The sequence below is a fragment of the Seriola aureovittata genome, chromosome 5 (genome assembly GCF_021018895.1).
Source record: "Seriola aureovittata isolate HTS-2021-v1 ecotype China chromosome 5, ASM2101889v1, whole genome shotgun sequence".
NCBI lineage: Eukaryota > Metazoa > Chordata > Actinopteri > Carangiformes > Carangidae > Seriola > Seriola aureovittata.
In genome coordinates this window covers 24,368,339-24,385,335 of record NC_079368.1, presented here as the reverse complement: position 1 = coordinate 24,385,335, position 16,997 = coordinate 24,368,339, and the positions used below count along the sequence as shown (strand labels likewise).

Below are 16,997 nucleotides of genomic sequence, written 5' to 3'. Positions count from 1 at the left end.
TGCTGCTTTACTCTCTGTGTCCATGAGAGTGTGAAATCTCATGTTGTGTAAATTTGTCATTTAATAAAAGAGCAGTCGTGAAATCCGTTCCTGTCCTGCATCTAAGAGAATAGCAGGAAATTAATAAAAGCCATTCTGGATGGCACAACAGGTAATGGGCCGAGTCTGGCACGTGTGGTGTATTTAAGGCCTGGCTGTGGGTTGCTGGTTGTTGGACTAGTCTTGGGCCAACTGACCGCACTTCAGCCGGATCTCTCGGCCCAGACACTGGCCAAGTCTTTTCCAAGATAACATGACTAACAGCAGCCGAAAAAAATTTAAAATGGGGATCAAACAAACGCGAAAACTTTTCACACCTGTGACAATATCGGAAGTCAGGTGAACAGGAAACGGAGCTTGCAGGGAAGGGCCCGATCAAAGCGTAGCTAGCTGCCACGACAGGCTGCCCACATACGGAGACTGGGAGGACAGCGCGCCAAAAACAACCTGCAGTGAAATGAAACCTGGGTCTGTGTAAAGTCCGCGGTCAGTAAGTAAAATACTCTGAGAGTATGACACCCGAGCTGTTTTGCTTGACGAAAAGTAAGTAAGTGAGTGAGTAAGTCCTACAGTGTCAGACGGTTCCGGAAAGGGTTAATTTCTGAATGCTTCATGTGAACAGTTTAACTTCTACTGGCCTGAATGTAAACTAGGCAAAAACAACCGTTTGTATATCACAAATTGCATATAAGTATGAAAGAAACCATGATTGTGTTTTATATTCTAAGCATAGATTTATAGTAATTACTGTAAACAAATCAAAATGTTTTCTGTGCATCAAATATGTTGTACACAGGCAAATATGAACAATGAACAATAAAATTGCAATGCGTAATTTCTTAACTGAACAAATAACAACACCAACAGCCATACTACCCAAAGACCTTAACCAGGTCCTTCTCTTCTTATCTTACAAACGTTAACGTAGTGCACGTTACTTTTCGCTGAGTATTGGGAAATAAAGCAGCTCATAGAAGTCTGCGGTCAGCTCTTACTTTGAAAAGCGGAAATGGTGTCGTCAGCAAGTGGCCGAGCGAAACAAGTCCATTTTCGTTCAGACTGGCGGAAAGTTTGTCTCAAAACTAAGGGCCTTTAAAAATGCAAATCCACAACTGTAGAATTGAGATCCACAAATGTTGGATATAGACTAAGGCATAGACAGTGTCTGTGTTTGCAATGATACTTGAGTTTAGGAGACATATTATTAATTTTGCAGTAGATTCTGGTTTTGGCCAAAGGATTAATAATTGATCATTTACATTAGTTCAATTCATTTCATGAGCTCAGTGAAATGTATTAATATCCGAGGGACTGGAATCAACATCAGACAGAAAATAAACAGGAACTCATGGGAAACCAAAATGACAGCGACTTAAAACATTGGCACCATCTAGCGGTGAAATATAATCCCTGCAGACTATAACAACACGGAACTTCCTGTTCACAGAGGATGTTTCCTGCTGTTTCCTGATATTATTAAAAAGAAAATTGCTCCTGCTTCGGTTCCCTTATTAACCACCACTGACTCACACTAATGCAACTCTGCAAAAATGTTTTTAGTCGTGAACTGTAGGTTGGTAAAAAAAATAAAAACATAAAAGCGGGTCAGAACTGCTGTATCTGCCTGTTTAATCTGCAGACATGAAAGGACTTCCTGAAACCAAAGAGAATTTTATTTCCAAATTTACAGCCATGTCACCACAGCTTTAACTCTCTCTGGTGTTATAATACTTGCAAACTGAAAATGTAAGTCAGTGGAGGACGTTTCCTGCGCTTCTTCCCAGCATGCAATTCCTCCTGTATCTGTTTCACTTTCACTCTTGCAATTCATTGTGCGCACAGAAGACGACACGGTAAGTAGAAATATTATGAAATAAATGGCCAATGTTGAGAACTGAAAATTACGGCCGTCATAGCGTCTCACTTTTTGGCAGCTTAGATTATGATTTTTTTTTCTATAGGGATTTATTAGAGCCATGAATGAATGGAAATTAGTGTGAGACCGAAAGTATCGTCTTTCCTCACCACCTGTCATGTTTGTGCGTTGTCGTCTTATTCTCTGTGTATTTGCATAGCAGTGGTTTGATTAACTATGCAGCTATTACTAAGTTTTTTAGAAAAATAAGAGAGATATTAAGAAGGTGACACTTACACTTGAGAGATGCTCTCTAGAAATGAAGGTCAGACCTGATTGTTCTCTTAAGAATTATATGTGTGTTTGGGTCCTTCAGAAATAAAATGTGTGATTTAAATGAAGTTTAACTAGAAATGGACAACAAAACGATAGTATCTCTGGATGTAATCACGCAACTGTATGATATTTGCATTACAGGTGAGGGGATTTCCTGCTTTCACTGTCACCATGTTAGTGGCTCCTCTCCTGCTGCTGCTGTTCGGTCCCTTCGCTCCCTCATCTGGAGCGCAGCTGCCAAATGAAGGCCAAGCCAAAGACCCCCCCATAGCTACCAACGGCCAGCCATTCCCCTGGGATCGCATGCGACTTCCCAAAACCGTCTCCCCCATCCACAACGACCTGATCATCCACCCCAACCTGACCACCTTCGACTTCACCGGCGTTGCTCGTATTGAGTTGGATGTGCATGAAGACACCAGCGTCATCGTTCTCCATGCCAAGCAGATGCAGATCTCCAATGTGCTGCTCCTGGCACCTGAAGGTGTGAGGCCTCTTCGGGTGTTGGAGTATCCTCGTTTCCATCAGCTCGCCCTGCTGTCAGACTCCGTGCTGACTAAAGGGAGGAAGTATGAAGTTCAGCTGGGGTTTGCTGCCAACTTATCTGACAGCTACCATGGTTTTTACAAAAGCAGCTACCGCACCAGCGCTGGGGAAGTCCGGTAAGTGCATGAAACATATTTTTTAAAGTGCTGTGTGTTTGTAGCATTTTACCATCATCGAATCATTACTGCATTAATTTTGTTACATTTGAACAAATGCAGTAAATCTAACCCACCGGTGTCAAAATCTGCAGCCTTTACAATGGATATTAAAGGGTACAGCTGAGGTGCTGAAGCATTGGGAAGCACCAGGGTTCATGGAACATGTCGTGTTAACTTTGAGGAAACTGCTGTGTCATCATTACCAAACACAGAAGATCGTAATTTTGACAACAGTCTCATTAGTTATGTTACAACAACAGATTTGCCAATGATAAATTAATGTTGAAAATGCTACATATAGCAGCTTTAATTATCCTTTAGTCTTCTAACAGCATGTTATGTTAAACTTTAATGCCAGTTGTATTTCACTATTATTTATTTACATTATTAGGTTCATGGCCTCCACACAGTTTGAGGCGACCTTTGCTCGTGGAGCCTTCCCCTGTTTTGATGAGCCTGCCTTCAAAGCCAACTTCACCATACGGATCACACGAGAGCCACGCCACATAGCCATATCCAACATGCCTAAGGTACACATGACTGCGGCAGCTTCAGCATTACGATTTAATGGCTTTATGTGTAATGGACCCATTGACCTATCCTTTCTTTTGTTTCACCACACACCTTTGTTTCTTAGGTTAAAACAGTGGCGTTGCCAGGCGGCTTGCTAGAGGATCACTTCGACACCACTGTAAAGATGAGCACTTACCTGGTGGCCTACATTGTGTCTGATTTCCTGTCTGTGAGCAAGACGACTCAGCACGGCGTCAAGGTGAGAAGGACGACAGATGCAGGCCATGCCATCGCTTAGATCTCTCCTTCAGAAACTGTTTATATGGAAATATTTATAACTTTATATTTATCCATTGATAAAACTGCCCACCCACTTCCTGTTATATTAATACTGAAGAGTGTGTTCTTTACTGTAATTCCCATCAGATTTCAATCTATGCTGTACCTGAGAAGATTGACCAGACAGCATTTGCACTGGATGCTGCTGTGAAGCTGTTGGACTTCTATGATGACTACTTTGATATTCCTTACCCGCTTCCCAAACAGGGTCGGTAGAAATACGTTGTTATATTATTCTTTTTTGACCTATAAAGCGATTTGTGTTGTATTAAACAAAATTATTGTACTGTACTTTGAGAAAAGTATTGGCAGCATAATGCCTTAGAATACGAACAGACTTTATGTCTGAAGACAACCAGTATACATTTTTATCATGTCCTACTGATTAGTGAGAGATCACTTTGACTAGCACATATATGTAAATTTGGATCTAGGCATTTAACAGTGCTAGTGGTCTGTGCCTGAGCCAGATAAAACATTTCTCTCCTCCAATTTGGAATGAACAGAGAAACTCTGATGGCGAATATAAAATGTAATCAGCACACTGAATGCATTGTGTGTGAATGTAAGTTTCAGAGGAGAATTGAACCAGCAGGTGAATATACCATATTTAGCTGTATTTAAGTGTTTGATGTTGTTCGCTGCAGACCTGGCTGCTATCCCTGACTTCCAGTCAGGTGCAATGGAGAACTGGGGGCTGACCACCTACAGAGAGACGGGCCTCCTCTTCGACGCCGACAGGTCTTCAGCTTCAGACAAACTCGGCATCACCAAGGTCATCGCCCATGAGCTTGCACACCAGGTACTTGGCCTATATCTGTTTTGTCTGTTATCCATCAGCATTATATTAGTAAGTTAGTAAGTTACGAGGAAGAATTGAGCGACCTTTTAATGCTGCATAATTACATCATGTCCTTGTACATAAAGCTGTTCTTACATGTTCTCCTCCCTGTCCAGTGGTTTGGGAACCTGGTGACGATGGAGTGGTGGAATGACCTGTGGCTCAACGAGGGTTTCGCCAAGTTCATGGAGTATATTTCTCTCGACATCACCTACCCAGAGCTGCATGTGGTGAGAGCACAGTGAACCGACTTGTACCTTAACTTAAGAACATGTGCACTGCACATTATAGCAGACAGGCGACGAGCATACTGATTGCCTTCATCTTCTTAATTTGCCGGTCTGCCATATAGTGCAGTTTATCTTTTTGTTATTTATACTCTCTCCAAGTTAAATTCAGAAATTATTTACTGGCATAACAAGAAAGATAATAAATATACAAATTATCTCAAACTACAGTATTTATGAAGTGTTGCTGTAAAACTTTTTCTTCTTTTAAATTTTGTCCCAGGTCTGACCTGAACCTCTTTTACTTATCTCCTCCCTGCACTCCCATATTTCCTCCCTCCTCTCTCCTTCCTTCCAGGATGACTTCTTCTTGGGGAAATGTTTTGAGGCCATGGAGGTAGACTCCCTCAGCTCCTCCCACCCAGTCTCCACCCCCGTGGAAAACCCCATGCAGATCCAGGAGATGTTCGATGATGTGTCTTATGACAAGGTCAGCTTCATTCTGGATTGAGGGCCATTCATTTGGTGGTGATGCACTTGAATATTTGACCTGTGAAATTGTCTGTGTACTTGATTAAAAGTAAAGTCGACTCATAAAAAAAGGTCCATGAATTTGAATGAATACCCAAAGTTTAATGAAAATTGTACGAAACAAAACATTAAAACAACAGAAAGTATTTGGATTGTTGAATTTCCGCATGCAACATACAGTGTGTTTGGTTTTTTTTTTGTTTCTTTTAGGGAGCATGTATCCTGAATATGCTGCGGGACTTCCTGACTCCAGAGGCCTTTGAGATCGGCATCATCCAATACCTGAAACGCTACAGCTACCAAAACACTGTCAACAGCCACCTGTGGGAGAGCCTGACTAATGTGAGTGATGTATGAGCGAGTATGAGTAAACACCGCAATGTTTGGTGTCACATTTACATTAAAGCTTAAAATCAGTCAGCTTTAATGAATAAGACAGGTCATGTAACAGAATGTGCCTGTTGTTCATTTGGGAGGTTTTGTGTTTGACAGTGTGTGCGGAATGTGTCTGTTACCGTCAGTATTGGCGCTATTATGATTCTCTGCTAAGATTTTGTGCCCCTCCCCAACAGATCTGCGACTCAGATGATCTGGACGAAGGCCGAATGAAACACAAAGAATTCTGCTCCAAACGCAACGTGCCGTCTGGAGCCTCTGTAAGTTTTCATCCTTTTTCGCATCCACTTTCAACTGAGCACTGAGCAAACTCCAGCGACTCCAGTAGCACTCTCACGTAGCTGCACCACAAGTCTGTCATCTGTTTCTGATGTGAGATCATTGATTGTGTATCGAACTGTGTGCATACGCAGAAGTGGTACTCTGATGATGAGCTGGATGTCAGGGCCATCATGGACACCTGGACACTGCAGGAGGGCTTCCCGCTGGTCACTGTGGAGGTCAGAGGTCGGGAGGTCAGACTCAGTCAGGAGCGTTACCTGAAGACAGATGACCCCTCCCTCACTGAAGGGTAAAATGTCAGATTAAAAGTGTTATGGCAGATAACTGTACTGTATCAGTCATTGCAGAAGTCGCTATTCATGCATTTGAAATCAGTTTTAAAGCCACCGTGTCATTCTTTATATGACCTTATGATTATAATTTTCAAATACTACACGGCCTACAAAGCCAGAGAGCAGTGACTGATTGTCAGCGCTCTGCAGCCTGGGCAGCAATACAAAGCCAGAATACAGTAATTACACAGGCGGAGTACAGAGTCAAAGGCTGTTTTCACACAAATTATACATTTCTGGGGCCTAATACATCATTTTGTATAAGGTAAAATAATTGTCAAAATATCAGTTACTGTGTTACATTTTATTCCTACAATCATTAATATAATTTTAAGTTTGATCATTTATTGTTAGACTTTTTTTAAATTGATTTATTTTTAATCATCATTGTGCGTTGATAGATTCCTGTGGCAGATTCCACTGACGTACATGACCAGCGCCTCCAGCACCATCCACCGCTTCCTGCTTAAAACAAAGACTGGTGAGTGCGATGTGGCTGATTTATTTATTTTGGCTGCTATATTTAAATCCTTTATCCACATGCAGAAAATTTGAATTCTACTTTACTTCAAAGCTTGTATCCATACTCCTCCATGCAGACGTGCTGTACCTGCCGGAAGAGGTGGACTGGGTGAAGTTCAATGTGGACATGAGCGGCTACTACATGGTCCACTACGCAGGCAACGGGTGGAACTCCATTATCAGACTGCTGCAACACAACCACATGGCGCTGACCAGCAACGATCGTGCCAGCCTCATACACAACGTCTTCCAGCTGGTCAGGTCTGTTAAGAGATCGCAGAAGTTAAATTTGGTTGTATTTTAATCTCACTGACAGTTACTGTGCAGAACATAAAGACAAAAATAGGGCAGTATTTCCTGCTGAGCGTGGTTTGTAAATTTTGAACGATAGCCGAAATGGAAAAAACTGCAGCATGTGTTTGATTTGAAATCTGTCTTGTATGTTGCAGCATAGGGAAGGTGAGGTTGGACACGGCTCTGGAACTGTCTCTGTACCTGTCCAGAGAGACTGAGATCATGGCTGTGACTCAGGGCTTTGGAGAGCTCGTACCTCTCTACAAACTGATGGAGAAGCGGGACATGCCGGCTCTGGAGAACCAGATGAAGGTTAGTGAAAGCAGCAGTCGTACCAGTGTGTCTTAAAGTTAAGACTGAACTCTTATGGAGGTTAGAGCAAAGTAGTCAATGGGCTCAGATTGCACTTGTCCACAGTTCCTACAGTTTACAGAGGAATTTATACAATGGCCTCTTGTGTTTTTCAGGGCTACATTGTGGATCTGTTCAGGGGGCTGATTGATCGGCAGGAGTGGTCTGACTCCGGATCAGTGTCCGAGCGAGTGCTCAGGAGTTACCTGCTGCTGTTTGCCTGTGTAAGGAACTACACTCCCTGTGTGACCAAAGCCACCCAGCTCTTTAACCAGTGGAAGGCCTCTGATGGCAAAATCAGGTCAGGGCTGCTAAATAGCGCAACAGCATAACTAAATGTTACCTCTTGTCAGAGCTATAATTTCAATAAAGATTAAATACTTTTATCTGTTTTTAGCCTCCCTGTCGACATCACAATGGCTGTGTTTGTGATTGGAGCTCGAACACCAGAGGGGTGGAACTTCTTGTTTGAGAAGTACCGCAATTCGATGCAAATGTCTGTCAAGAGCCGCATGAAATTTGCCATGACTGTCACCCCCCTGCAGGACAAGCTCAAGTGGTGTGTATGGACACATGAGTAAAACCTAGTTTAAAAAAGGAAATAGCCATGTCCGCTGCCCTCCCTCTAACCTCTCTCTTTTCTGTCTGCAGGATGATGGAGCAGAGCCTCCGCGGTGATGTGATGAAGACTCAGGACCTCCCAGACGTGGTCGTCTCAGTCAGCAAGAACCCCCATGGCTTCAAACTGGCCTGGGACTTCCTCCGAGCCAACTGGCAAACCCTGATCAAGAAGTCAGTCAGACCATCACACAGACACGTTTCAATCTCAATTTAAGATGAATTATGAATGCTTTGTATTTAAAAATGCACCTGTCTTATTAGATAAAATTACATCATGGAGTTTCTAGCTTTATAAAGTGTCTTTTTTTTTTCTTCTTTTTTAAATGTAAAGGTTTCAAAACAAAACTCACATGGTTGCCAATGTCTTTCCTTTTTAGATGGAAATGTTAAGAGAGTTGAATATTCTGAACGTTGAATTGCGTCTTACTGTCTTTGCTTTGATGCTACAGGTTCGACCTCGGCTCCAACACTATATCATACATGGTGACTGGGGTGACCAACCAGTATTCTACCAGGGAGACGTTAAATGAGGTAAGAGAAACAGATACACACCCTCTTTATGTAACTGGGTTTCAATCCACGGACTCTTTGGACTTTGTCTTGCATCCTTTATTTGTTTTCTCTGTCTGTCATGTTTTGTTGCACTTGTTATTTGTACAATCTCCTGAAAACACACTCTCAAAAATAAAGAATAAATAAAATATCAGCAGTGACCTGATTCAAATGGGAATGAGCAGGAGAGAAGATCAGTTTGCATTGCTTGGTATGTTCATGTTTAGTACTGGCTGCAAAATAAAATTGCACATTTTTAGTATGGTTTATGGGAGCAGAATTATTTTTTTGTATCTTATATCTTTCTTCTCTATTTCTACTTTCAAGTTTGTTCGGAGGATGAATGTGTACTTTTGGATCTCGTGTCAAATGTAATATGTATATTTAAATCTTTATGCTCTGCATGTGCTCAGGTACGAAGCTTCTTCGGCTCCCTGACCGAGGAGACGGGCTCGGAGATGAGGTGTATCCAGCAGACATATGAGACCATTGAGGATAACATCCGCTGGATGGACACCAACCTTCCTCTGCTGCGGGCCTGGCTGGACAAACACGGACACAAAGGGCCTCATGAGGATTTATAGCGGCAGGTGAAGCAAAAAGTCTAATGTGGATAATAATGTTGCTCAAAACAGAAACTACTACAAGTTTGGACACAAGTCAAAAATTGGATGACTTTATATTTGACGACTATAATCAAGAAGTTTGTCAACTCAACTTTGACTTGAACGGCACTAACTCCTGACTTCATTTGGACGGTAGATTTTAACTCTTACTTACTCTTTATCTTACAGCCTAAAGAAATACTGTCATGTGATCCATAAGAGACACATTCCCTCAGTATGTGAAAGTAGCCTTAAGAAATGCCTTAAAGAACCAGATTATGTGAGAGGTCTGAGTTAGGAACATCATTTTAAAAGGAAAAAAATATTCAGGGGGGGTTTGTTTCCCAATGAAAGTGCTCTCCAGTAGACAGTCTGAGTGTTATTGCTCACTGCTGTCTGTGTGTATCTGTATATGTTTGTGGGTATTGTGTGTGCTTGTGCATGTGTGTGTGTTTTTGGGGTTAAGTTCAAAGATGGGTGCAGCACTCCCTGTCTAAAGTCTCAGTTTTTATGAAGGTGATTTTCATTCATGCTGCAATATGACTGAAGGCTGAAGACAGCAACATAAAGGTGGTACAGTGCTGTTTAGGTAGCAGACCACTTCTTCCCACGAAAAACAAAGACAAACAAAAATAAGACTGGACATACGCTCTAGAGAAAGAAGCCAAAAGGAGACTTGCTGCGTCCAGCCTTCAGTAAAACTGCTGCAAAAATGTGGGAATACCCACAACAGCTACATCTGACAAAAGGTCAACCTAATGCACTTGTTATTCTTTTGTATAGTTCAAGTGTTTTTAAACCATAATTGAGATAAAACAACAGATCAGATCATTTTTGCACAGTTTGAGTTTCCAATATTGGAAACATGAATAACTACTGTAAAATATTTTTAGGTCCGGATTTACAGCAATTCTGTTATTTTCCAAGGAGAATATGTGTTGAATTAAATATTAAAAATGAAAAATTCCCATAATTTCCATTTGTATTTCTATTATTGCATTGTATTCTATTATATCCTAACCGTATTTTATTCAACCTGGCAAGATCAGCTGTGGGAGTCGTATAGAAGTAACCTCTGGACCTTTTCACATCTGTGGTCAGCAGGTCGTCTGTTTCTAAGTGGTAAAAGTTAAATTTCCAGATTTGTGGAATGATTTCATACTTTTCGGTTTGTCTGTTTCTATTCAGTCACACAAACACACACGTGCACGGACTAACACATTTGCTCAAACCAAACTTGAGCAGGGGGCCAAACTGCTTTCTTTAAATGGAAATTATACAGTTTCTTTTTTGATCTATTAAGGTCACTTGTCAGGGCGAGAGAGAGAGAGAGAGAGAGACTGCTTTCAAGGTGTGTTATAGGAAATGTAGGAGCTCGAGTTTTTGGAGCTTGGCATGTAGTACTATCTATATCTCAGCCTTTTCTGTACCACTTTTGACCACTTAAAAAAAAATCTGCATCTGGAAGTCCCCCAACTTTATGGAAGTGCAATATTAAACATTAAACTGCGCTGTACTCCTTTAAACTTGATCCAGGCTCCATTAGCCTGACCCATAGTGACAGAGCCACTGTGACGGACAATTAAATCAAAGAAATTACTCTCAAATTTAATCAAAGAAAATTCATTCATTCAAAAATTAATTTTTAACCTTGATTTAGCCAAGTGTATCAAGTTTTTTTTTTTTTTCCCATAAATTGGCTTGAGCACTCAACCAATCTCTCATGTGGACTCACATTCAACATGGCACATACTCTGCCTCGTTCCTCCTCAGGGTTTTAGTAGGAAGTGCAAAGTGCTTACAGAACAGTGTCTTCTTCACCTGTTGCTTTGACTCTGGCGCACCAGTCATGACTCTACGCTTACGATAACATAGAGGAGCCTCAAGATTTTAGTGCTCTTCACTTTCAGTCGGTTTTAATCTTTCTCATTAATCTCTAAAAGTTTCTTAGTTTTTGTTAGTTTCTACGGTAATGTGCCTCTCAGAAATGTAGCTGTTACTTTAAATCTTCTAATCCTACCATAAATTCCTCTGATGGACCTTTAGCACAAACTAATATAACACACTGTCCAACTGATAAAACACACATACGTTAATATAACATATATTCGCACACGTAACACTTGTGTATAAGCTAAGCACAAGCTTAAACACACTGCTGGTATGGGAAATAAAACTTAAGTTTATGAAGGTGTTTCAGGGGCTGACATATTTATATGCTTACTGTTTATGCTGGGCTTTGTACTCACACACACACACACACACACACACACACACGGACACACACCTTCCCCTCACCAGCACACCCACAATAGAAACTGCACTCTGCTCCAGTGAGTTTGCCCTCCCAGTCCCACACCTGAGGAGAGCCATCTCTGGACTGAAGGTAAGAGCCTGAAGCTGCTCTTTCTCCCTCTGCTTCCTGTTTATGAAACTTACTGCTCAATTGCTGAGAACTTTTCATTTGAATTTAATCTCAGTGTAAAGTGTCGAACTGTTTATTTGTTTAGTCCGTATTTACAGACCTGGCTCCTGTTCCAGTGTGCTCGCTGTTCATGTGTTATGAATTCTGACCTCACCTAAGTCTCGTGTGATTTTCATGGTCTTTTTATTTGCTTGCTTTTTGTTTAATGATCTGTTCAACATATAAAAAGTGGTAATGTTAGACCACCTCGAAGTATGTATAGATCTTTTGTTTCCCTGTACGGACTCAGCATCATGTTGAGGACTCGATCCAGGTGGGGAAAAAAAATAGTTCAGTCAATTTGATCAAAATGTGTCTCTTTCTTTATGGAGCTGACGTTATAAAATTGTTAACGGTTCATTCATTTCAAAAATTTGATCAAAACCTGTTATAAACTCTCACAGCCACTTAGTTCCTCGTAATTTCACTCTCACAAGACAGGAAGTGAAGCAACAATTTACCAGCAGTAACGGCTTTATTGACATGTCACTATTGGTCAATGCTACCTGAGGCAAACCCACTTAAATTTAGTCTTTAGACCCGTAGGGACACATAAGAGGTGTGTCTGGAGCGTGTTTTGAAGTGGAGGTGGAAGCTCTTCAACCTTTGATAAAAATGACATGAGCAGTGATAAACTTGTGATTCAAGGTTGTTGTTCAGTCTGTTATAGTCTGTCTGTCCAGTAATAGCATGAGACAGCATGAGGAGACTATATGCCACAGGTTGTCGACCTGTCCTGTGAAAACAATGCATCTAGAAAACAACAGCTTTTTAATGACCTTAGAACAGCTCTCTTAATTTGACGGTGCATTTTTCAGGTTATCCAATTGGTTTTTAAATGGTCTGTGTATCTGGAGAGACTGGAAAATCTCCTCAATTTATCTGAAAAATTCAAAAATCAGAGATACTGTACATGGTGTTCACTGGATAACAAGTTATAAACTTATAAATGTTCAAAAAAATAAAGCACAAAGGAAATGATGGGTGCATTTACACATATATCGACATATTGCATCTTAAAACTGTGTTCATTTTACTTAACTTTTTGGAGCATTTTTGCAATTAATGCGATAGGGACAGTGAGAGAGCCAGGAAAGTTGGCGGAGAGAAAGAGAGGGTATGACATGCAGCAAAAGGCCTGGGGTGGATTTAAATCCAGACCACTGCGTTAAAGGTCTGAGCCCAGATGGCATGCACACTGTCAGGTGAGCCACTGGGGTGCTTTAAATCTATGTTAATTTTAACGTAAAACACAAAAAATTTAATTTAAGATATACTAATATCTTAGTATTAACAGTTATGGTGGTGTATAATGTGGATATAATGCTGTTTATACTGGGTTGTTGCTGCAGTTCAGTCAAGTGTGATGATCCAGAAAACTCCTATTTAGATTTTGATGAGATCGTGTGATGATACATTTCATCACTGTGTTCCAGCAGTTTAATAAGTGAGTATATAAGCTTCAGACATTTTAACATGTGAGAAAATACACATCTCATCTCTTTGAAAATCACACTGACCTGACAGCTGTAGCTCAAACTGTGGGGATTTATTTTCAACTTGAAATTTTGTCTTTTTATTCTTTGAAAATCCTGAAGAGAGTCTTGTACTAAATTAAGTTTAGACCACATACTGCACTGTGTCGAGCTTTGATGTTGATGCCTCTGACCTCTTCATACACTGTTACCTCAACATTCCCGTCGATCACCAGCCAGGTTTACAAGCGCACTGGAACAAATGTGCTCGTCAGATCTTTGCGTAATAACACCAATCAGTGCAGGCGGCCTGAATGGCTGTAAAACGTATGAGGTTACTGGAGAACAAATTGTCTTCTGGTAAGCAATGTACTTTTATAAGTCTATTATTACTCCACCAACACATAGAGAAGGGCAATAAAACAGTTTTCAGTGGATCATGATATCTCGGACAAAACGGTTATCAGTCTTAAGTTATAAGTATTCTTGGTTACCACAGAAAAGAAAAAGAAATGTGGTTAGATGGTGTTATCAGGGAAAAGGCATCAAAACCTACATTAACGTAGTCCTACAAGGTAAGCATGTTTAAAGTCTATAAAGTTAAGCAGCTATAGAGAGGTAAATGTTTTTAGATAAATAAAGCATGAATCGGTGGCAAAATTAATATGCAGAGTTTTGTCTCTTTCCCCCTCAGGTTCAAACTGCGATTTCTGACTCCACTTCCATTCTGGTCTGTGATCACCACTATGATGATGTCCTTTCATTACATTCCCATTCTAGAGTAAGACACATTCCCTTTCACCTTTAAGTTTCTTTGGTAATTAATTTAACCCTTTTGTTTTGTTGACGTAGGCTTTAATTCTACATCTTACAAACCCAACAGCTGTATGAGATTAATAATAATATTGTTTTTTTTAAAAATCAACCATTCTCTTTTCCTTCAAATCTTTTTTTTCCCTCCAACCTTATTAAAACTTTTATTACTCACTGTGCTTGCACAAATAATAAAGGTGTCCAAATGTGGAAATGACCATAAAACATTGTATTTACACCAAATAAGGACATATTTCATGTTTATATTTACATTACAAATATAAAATCTTTTTCTTTGCCAAAGACAAAGAAATTCCTTGTCTCATTCAGAGACAAGGAAATGTACAGTATATTAATCTTAAATAGTGATGTAACTCTTATAAACACCTGAAAGAAAAAATCAATAAAGTATCAATTAAACAATAAAATGTTTTTTGAGTTTTAAAGAGGGCCCAGGATCTCCAGGACCCTACGATATTTAAAAGTATTAAAACTTGAAAGACATTAATGTTTCATGAGAAATAATGTCTTTTGTCTAAATGGATTTGGATAGAGTAAGACCAGTTCCCTGTCGCTCCCTTTCTCTCTTCTCACTCTTCTACCTTCCCATTGACAATTCCTTCATTCACACACTGTCTTCCTTTGCACTCATCTCCTTCCCATCTCACCCATCCCCATCTTCCTCCTCCTCCTCCTCTCCAAGGATCTTCCTGGGCATCCTGGGCTTCGGTCTCTCCATCATGTTCTGCACCACCTTCTGCAGGGCGTGCAGTCGCCTGAGGGAGGAGGAGTTAGAGAGGGAGGTGTTGAGACGCAGTGAGCAGGGCGGGAGCCGGCCTCCTATATTTTTTATCCCCTTCCCTAGAAGCATGTCGCAGCAGGACAGTGAAGACGTGAGGATGCCTCAACAAAGCCAGGATCTCCACACAACTCCTCCAAGATACAGCACAGCTGTCGTCTCTGGGCCCCCACCTTCCTATGATGAGGTGATTCTAAAACAATGACACATAAGAACTGAAAACTTTACTAGCCAAATCAGGGTGCATCAGATGGTGTCTCATTTCGATTTTGCCATCCCCAACATCCCACATTCACTAAAAAAATGATGCATAACATCTACCTCAATGTGCATTTCCTGGTAGTTAAATTTGAACTTTGTGTTTCTTTCTGTGTTTTGCAGCTGGGATTCAAACCTGATGATCTTCCCCCTGCTTACACAGAACATACTGTTCCTGTGTATCCAATAACACCCCAGTCGCACACAGACATGGCACAATCACAAACCCGGTCGCAACCATAAGCCGGGACCATCACATTGTGTCTGTGTTGAGGTTATGGACGGTCTTGATTATTGCACTGAATCATGGACTTGAGCTGGTAGCTGGAGTTTACAACATTTTAAAGAAACTTTATCTTGTGAGCTTTGCTTTTTATTGTGGTAATGAATGCGTTGTTGGAACAGAGATGATGAAAGCTGCAGAGATGGCACCAGGTTTATAGCTACAGTGCCATGAGTTTACAGCACATTGTCCAAGCCACTAAACCACTTAAGACCCAAAATAGATTTTATTCCCATGCATGATGATTGTTCAACTTGGACTGTGTGTATCATCTCCCTAAGTGGTGTTGTTACCTCCACCATGGAGGTTGTGTTTGAGTTCAGTCTGTTTGTTTGTTTGTTTGTTTGTTAGCAGGATATCTCAGAAGCCACTTTATAGGCAGTTATGATATTTAGTGTAAATTCAGTCGTAGATCCAAATCCAAATGGTGCCACCATGTGGCCATTTATGAAGCACTTTGTTTTGGCTCATGTCTCCTGAATCATGAGGAGTGGGTGCCATTTCCCCCCTTGGATTCTTTTTTCCGAACATGTATTAGTGCCTCTCAACACTTCTACCAATTTATTTTGTCTTTGCAAAATCTGGTTCATTACATATTTGGATGAGCTGCATGTGTTGTACTGTTTTCCTATAACTGGCTGCCCAAGTCTTGTAGTTGTGGTCTGTGTGACATAAACTGACATATCATACAAATTTGATAACAGTTTGCTGATATGTGGCCCAACAACATGCTAAACTTAAATACAAACAACTCAGTATTCAGTGTGATTTGCTTTCTCTCCTTTCTCACACACAGGATTTTGATATTTGCCAAAAAATTATGGCAGATATTATCTACCCCAAATGCTGATTAAAATATGTCTTCTTTCATCAAATCACTGGTTTAGAAGACTGTTCGGCCTTAGGGAGGTACAGTATGTGTTCTCTGAGTGCTGTGTAGTTCACATTCTTACAGGAATACTGAACTGAGCAGCACTGAGGTAAAGACATAGACACAAAAGGTGTGTTTTTACATGTAGCAGAGGTGGGGAGAACTTTTGTAAAGATTCAATGGTCCAAAGCAAAAACTTGTTCTCAGCTCTGTCCTGAAATTGGATTACATGTTTCTTCCTATTTTCTTTCTTTCTTTGTCCTTATTTTCTTTTTGGTGACACGGGACCCACAACCCACTGCTAAATGCTGGGGTCCCATAGAATTTACCTGAAAGATTAAAGCAGTGTTTTAAAGTCAGAGGTGTCACTTATCCCCCAAGAAATTATGGGATAAATATATATATCTTTAAGTGTTTATATTTAATTTGCCATCATTTTTCTGTGTAAACATAAAATGTGCATAATGTTGATATTGTCATGTGTACATATCATACATTTTTCAACAAACAACACTGTAAATACAGTATTTTCACCTTAACTGTGATGTGTATTCACATTTTGGCACAAAACCATTCCCTTGTAACGAGTGGAATAAAAGTTGATCTGTTTTGCAAAGATACAGTGTTGTGTGACTTCTACTCAGAATTTGACTTGAATTTCAGTTTTATAAAAGAAAAAAGGGCCAGGCCAGCA

The 16,997-nt window shown here is 40.5% G+C and overlaps 2 protein-coding genes across 4 annotated transcripts; both read left to right on the top strand.

The window, feature by feature from the left end:
- Positions 1 to 429: 429 nt before the first annotated feature.
- erap1b (endoplasmic reticulum aminopeptidase 1b) lies at positions 430 to 10,313 on the top strand. Of its 3 annotated transcripts, none has more exons than XM_056377165.1 (19): positions 430 to 529; positions 2,372 to 2,892; positions 3,326 to 3,464; positions 3,572 to 3,706; positions 3,874 to 3,994; positions 4,434 to 4,588; positions 4,744 to 4,857; positions 5,213 to 5,344; positions 5,596 to 5,727; positions 5,958 to 6,041; positions 6,195 to 6,352; positions 6,797 to 6,876; positions 6,995 to 7,178; positions 7,367 to 7,523; positions 7,679 to 7,863; positions 7,960 to 8,121; positions 8,214 to 8,354; positions 8,633 to 8,714; positions 9,149 to 10,313. In XM_056377165.1, exons 2-19 carry the CDS (start codon positions 2,402 to 2,404, stop codon positions 9,317 to 9,319), a joined length of 2,823 nt encoding a protein of 940 aa, XP_056233140.1. In that variant the 5' UTR covers positions 430 to 529; positions 2,372 to 2,401; the 3' UTR covers positions 9,320 to 10,313. The 3 variants fall into 3 exon arrangements, with proteins under 3 accessions (XP_056233140.1, XP_056233141.1, XP_056233139.1); XM_056377166.1 differs by having other exon boundaries at positions 435 to 525; XM_056377164.1 differs by lacking the exon at positions 430 to 529 and adding an exon at positions 1,431 to 1,892.
- Positions 10,314 to 11,645: 1,332 nt separating this feature from the next.
- Positions 11,646 to 16,921, top strand: si:dkey-283b1.6 (uncharacterized). The gene is made up of 4 exons (XM_056376724.1): positions 11,646 to 11,726; positions 13,974 to 14,060; positions 14,796 to 15,078; positions 15,273 to 16,921. Exons 2-4 carry the CDS (start codon positions 14,026 to 14,028, stop codon positions 15,390 to 15,392), a joined length of 438 nt encoding a protein of 145 aa, XP_056232699.1. The 5' UTR covers positions 11,646 to 11,726; positions 13,974 to 14,025; the 3' UTR covers positions 15,393 to 16,921.
- Positions 16,922 to 16,997: the final 76 nt, after the last annotated feature.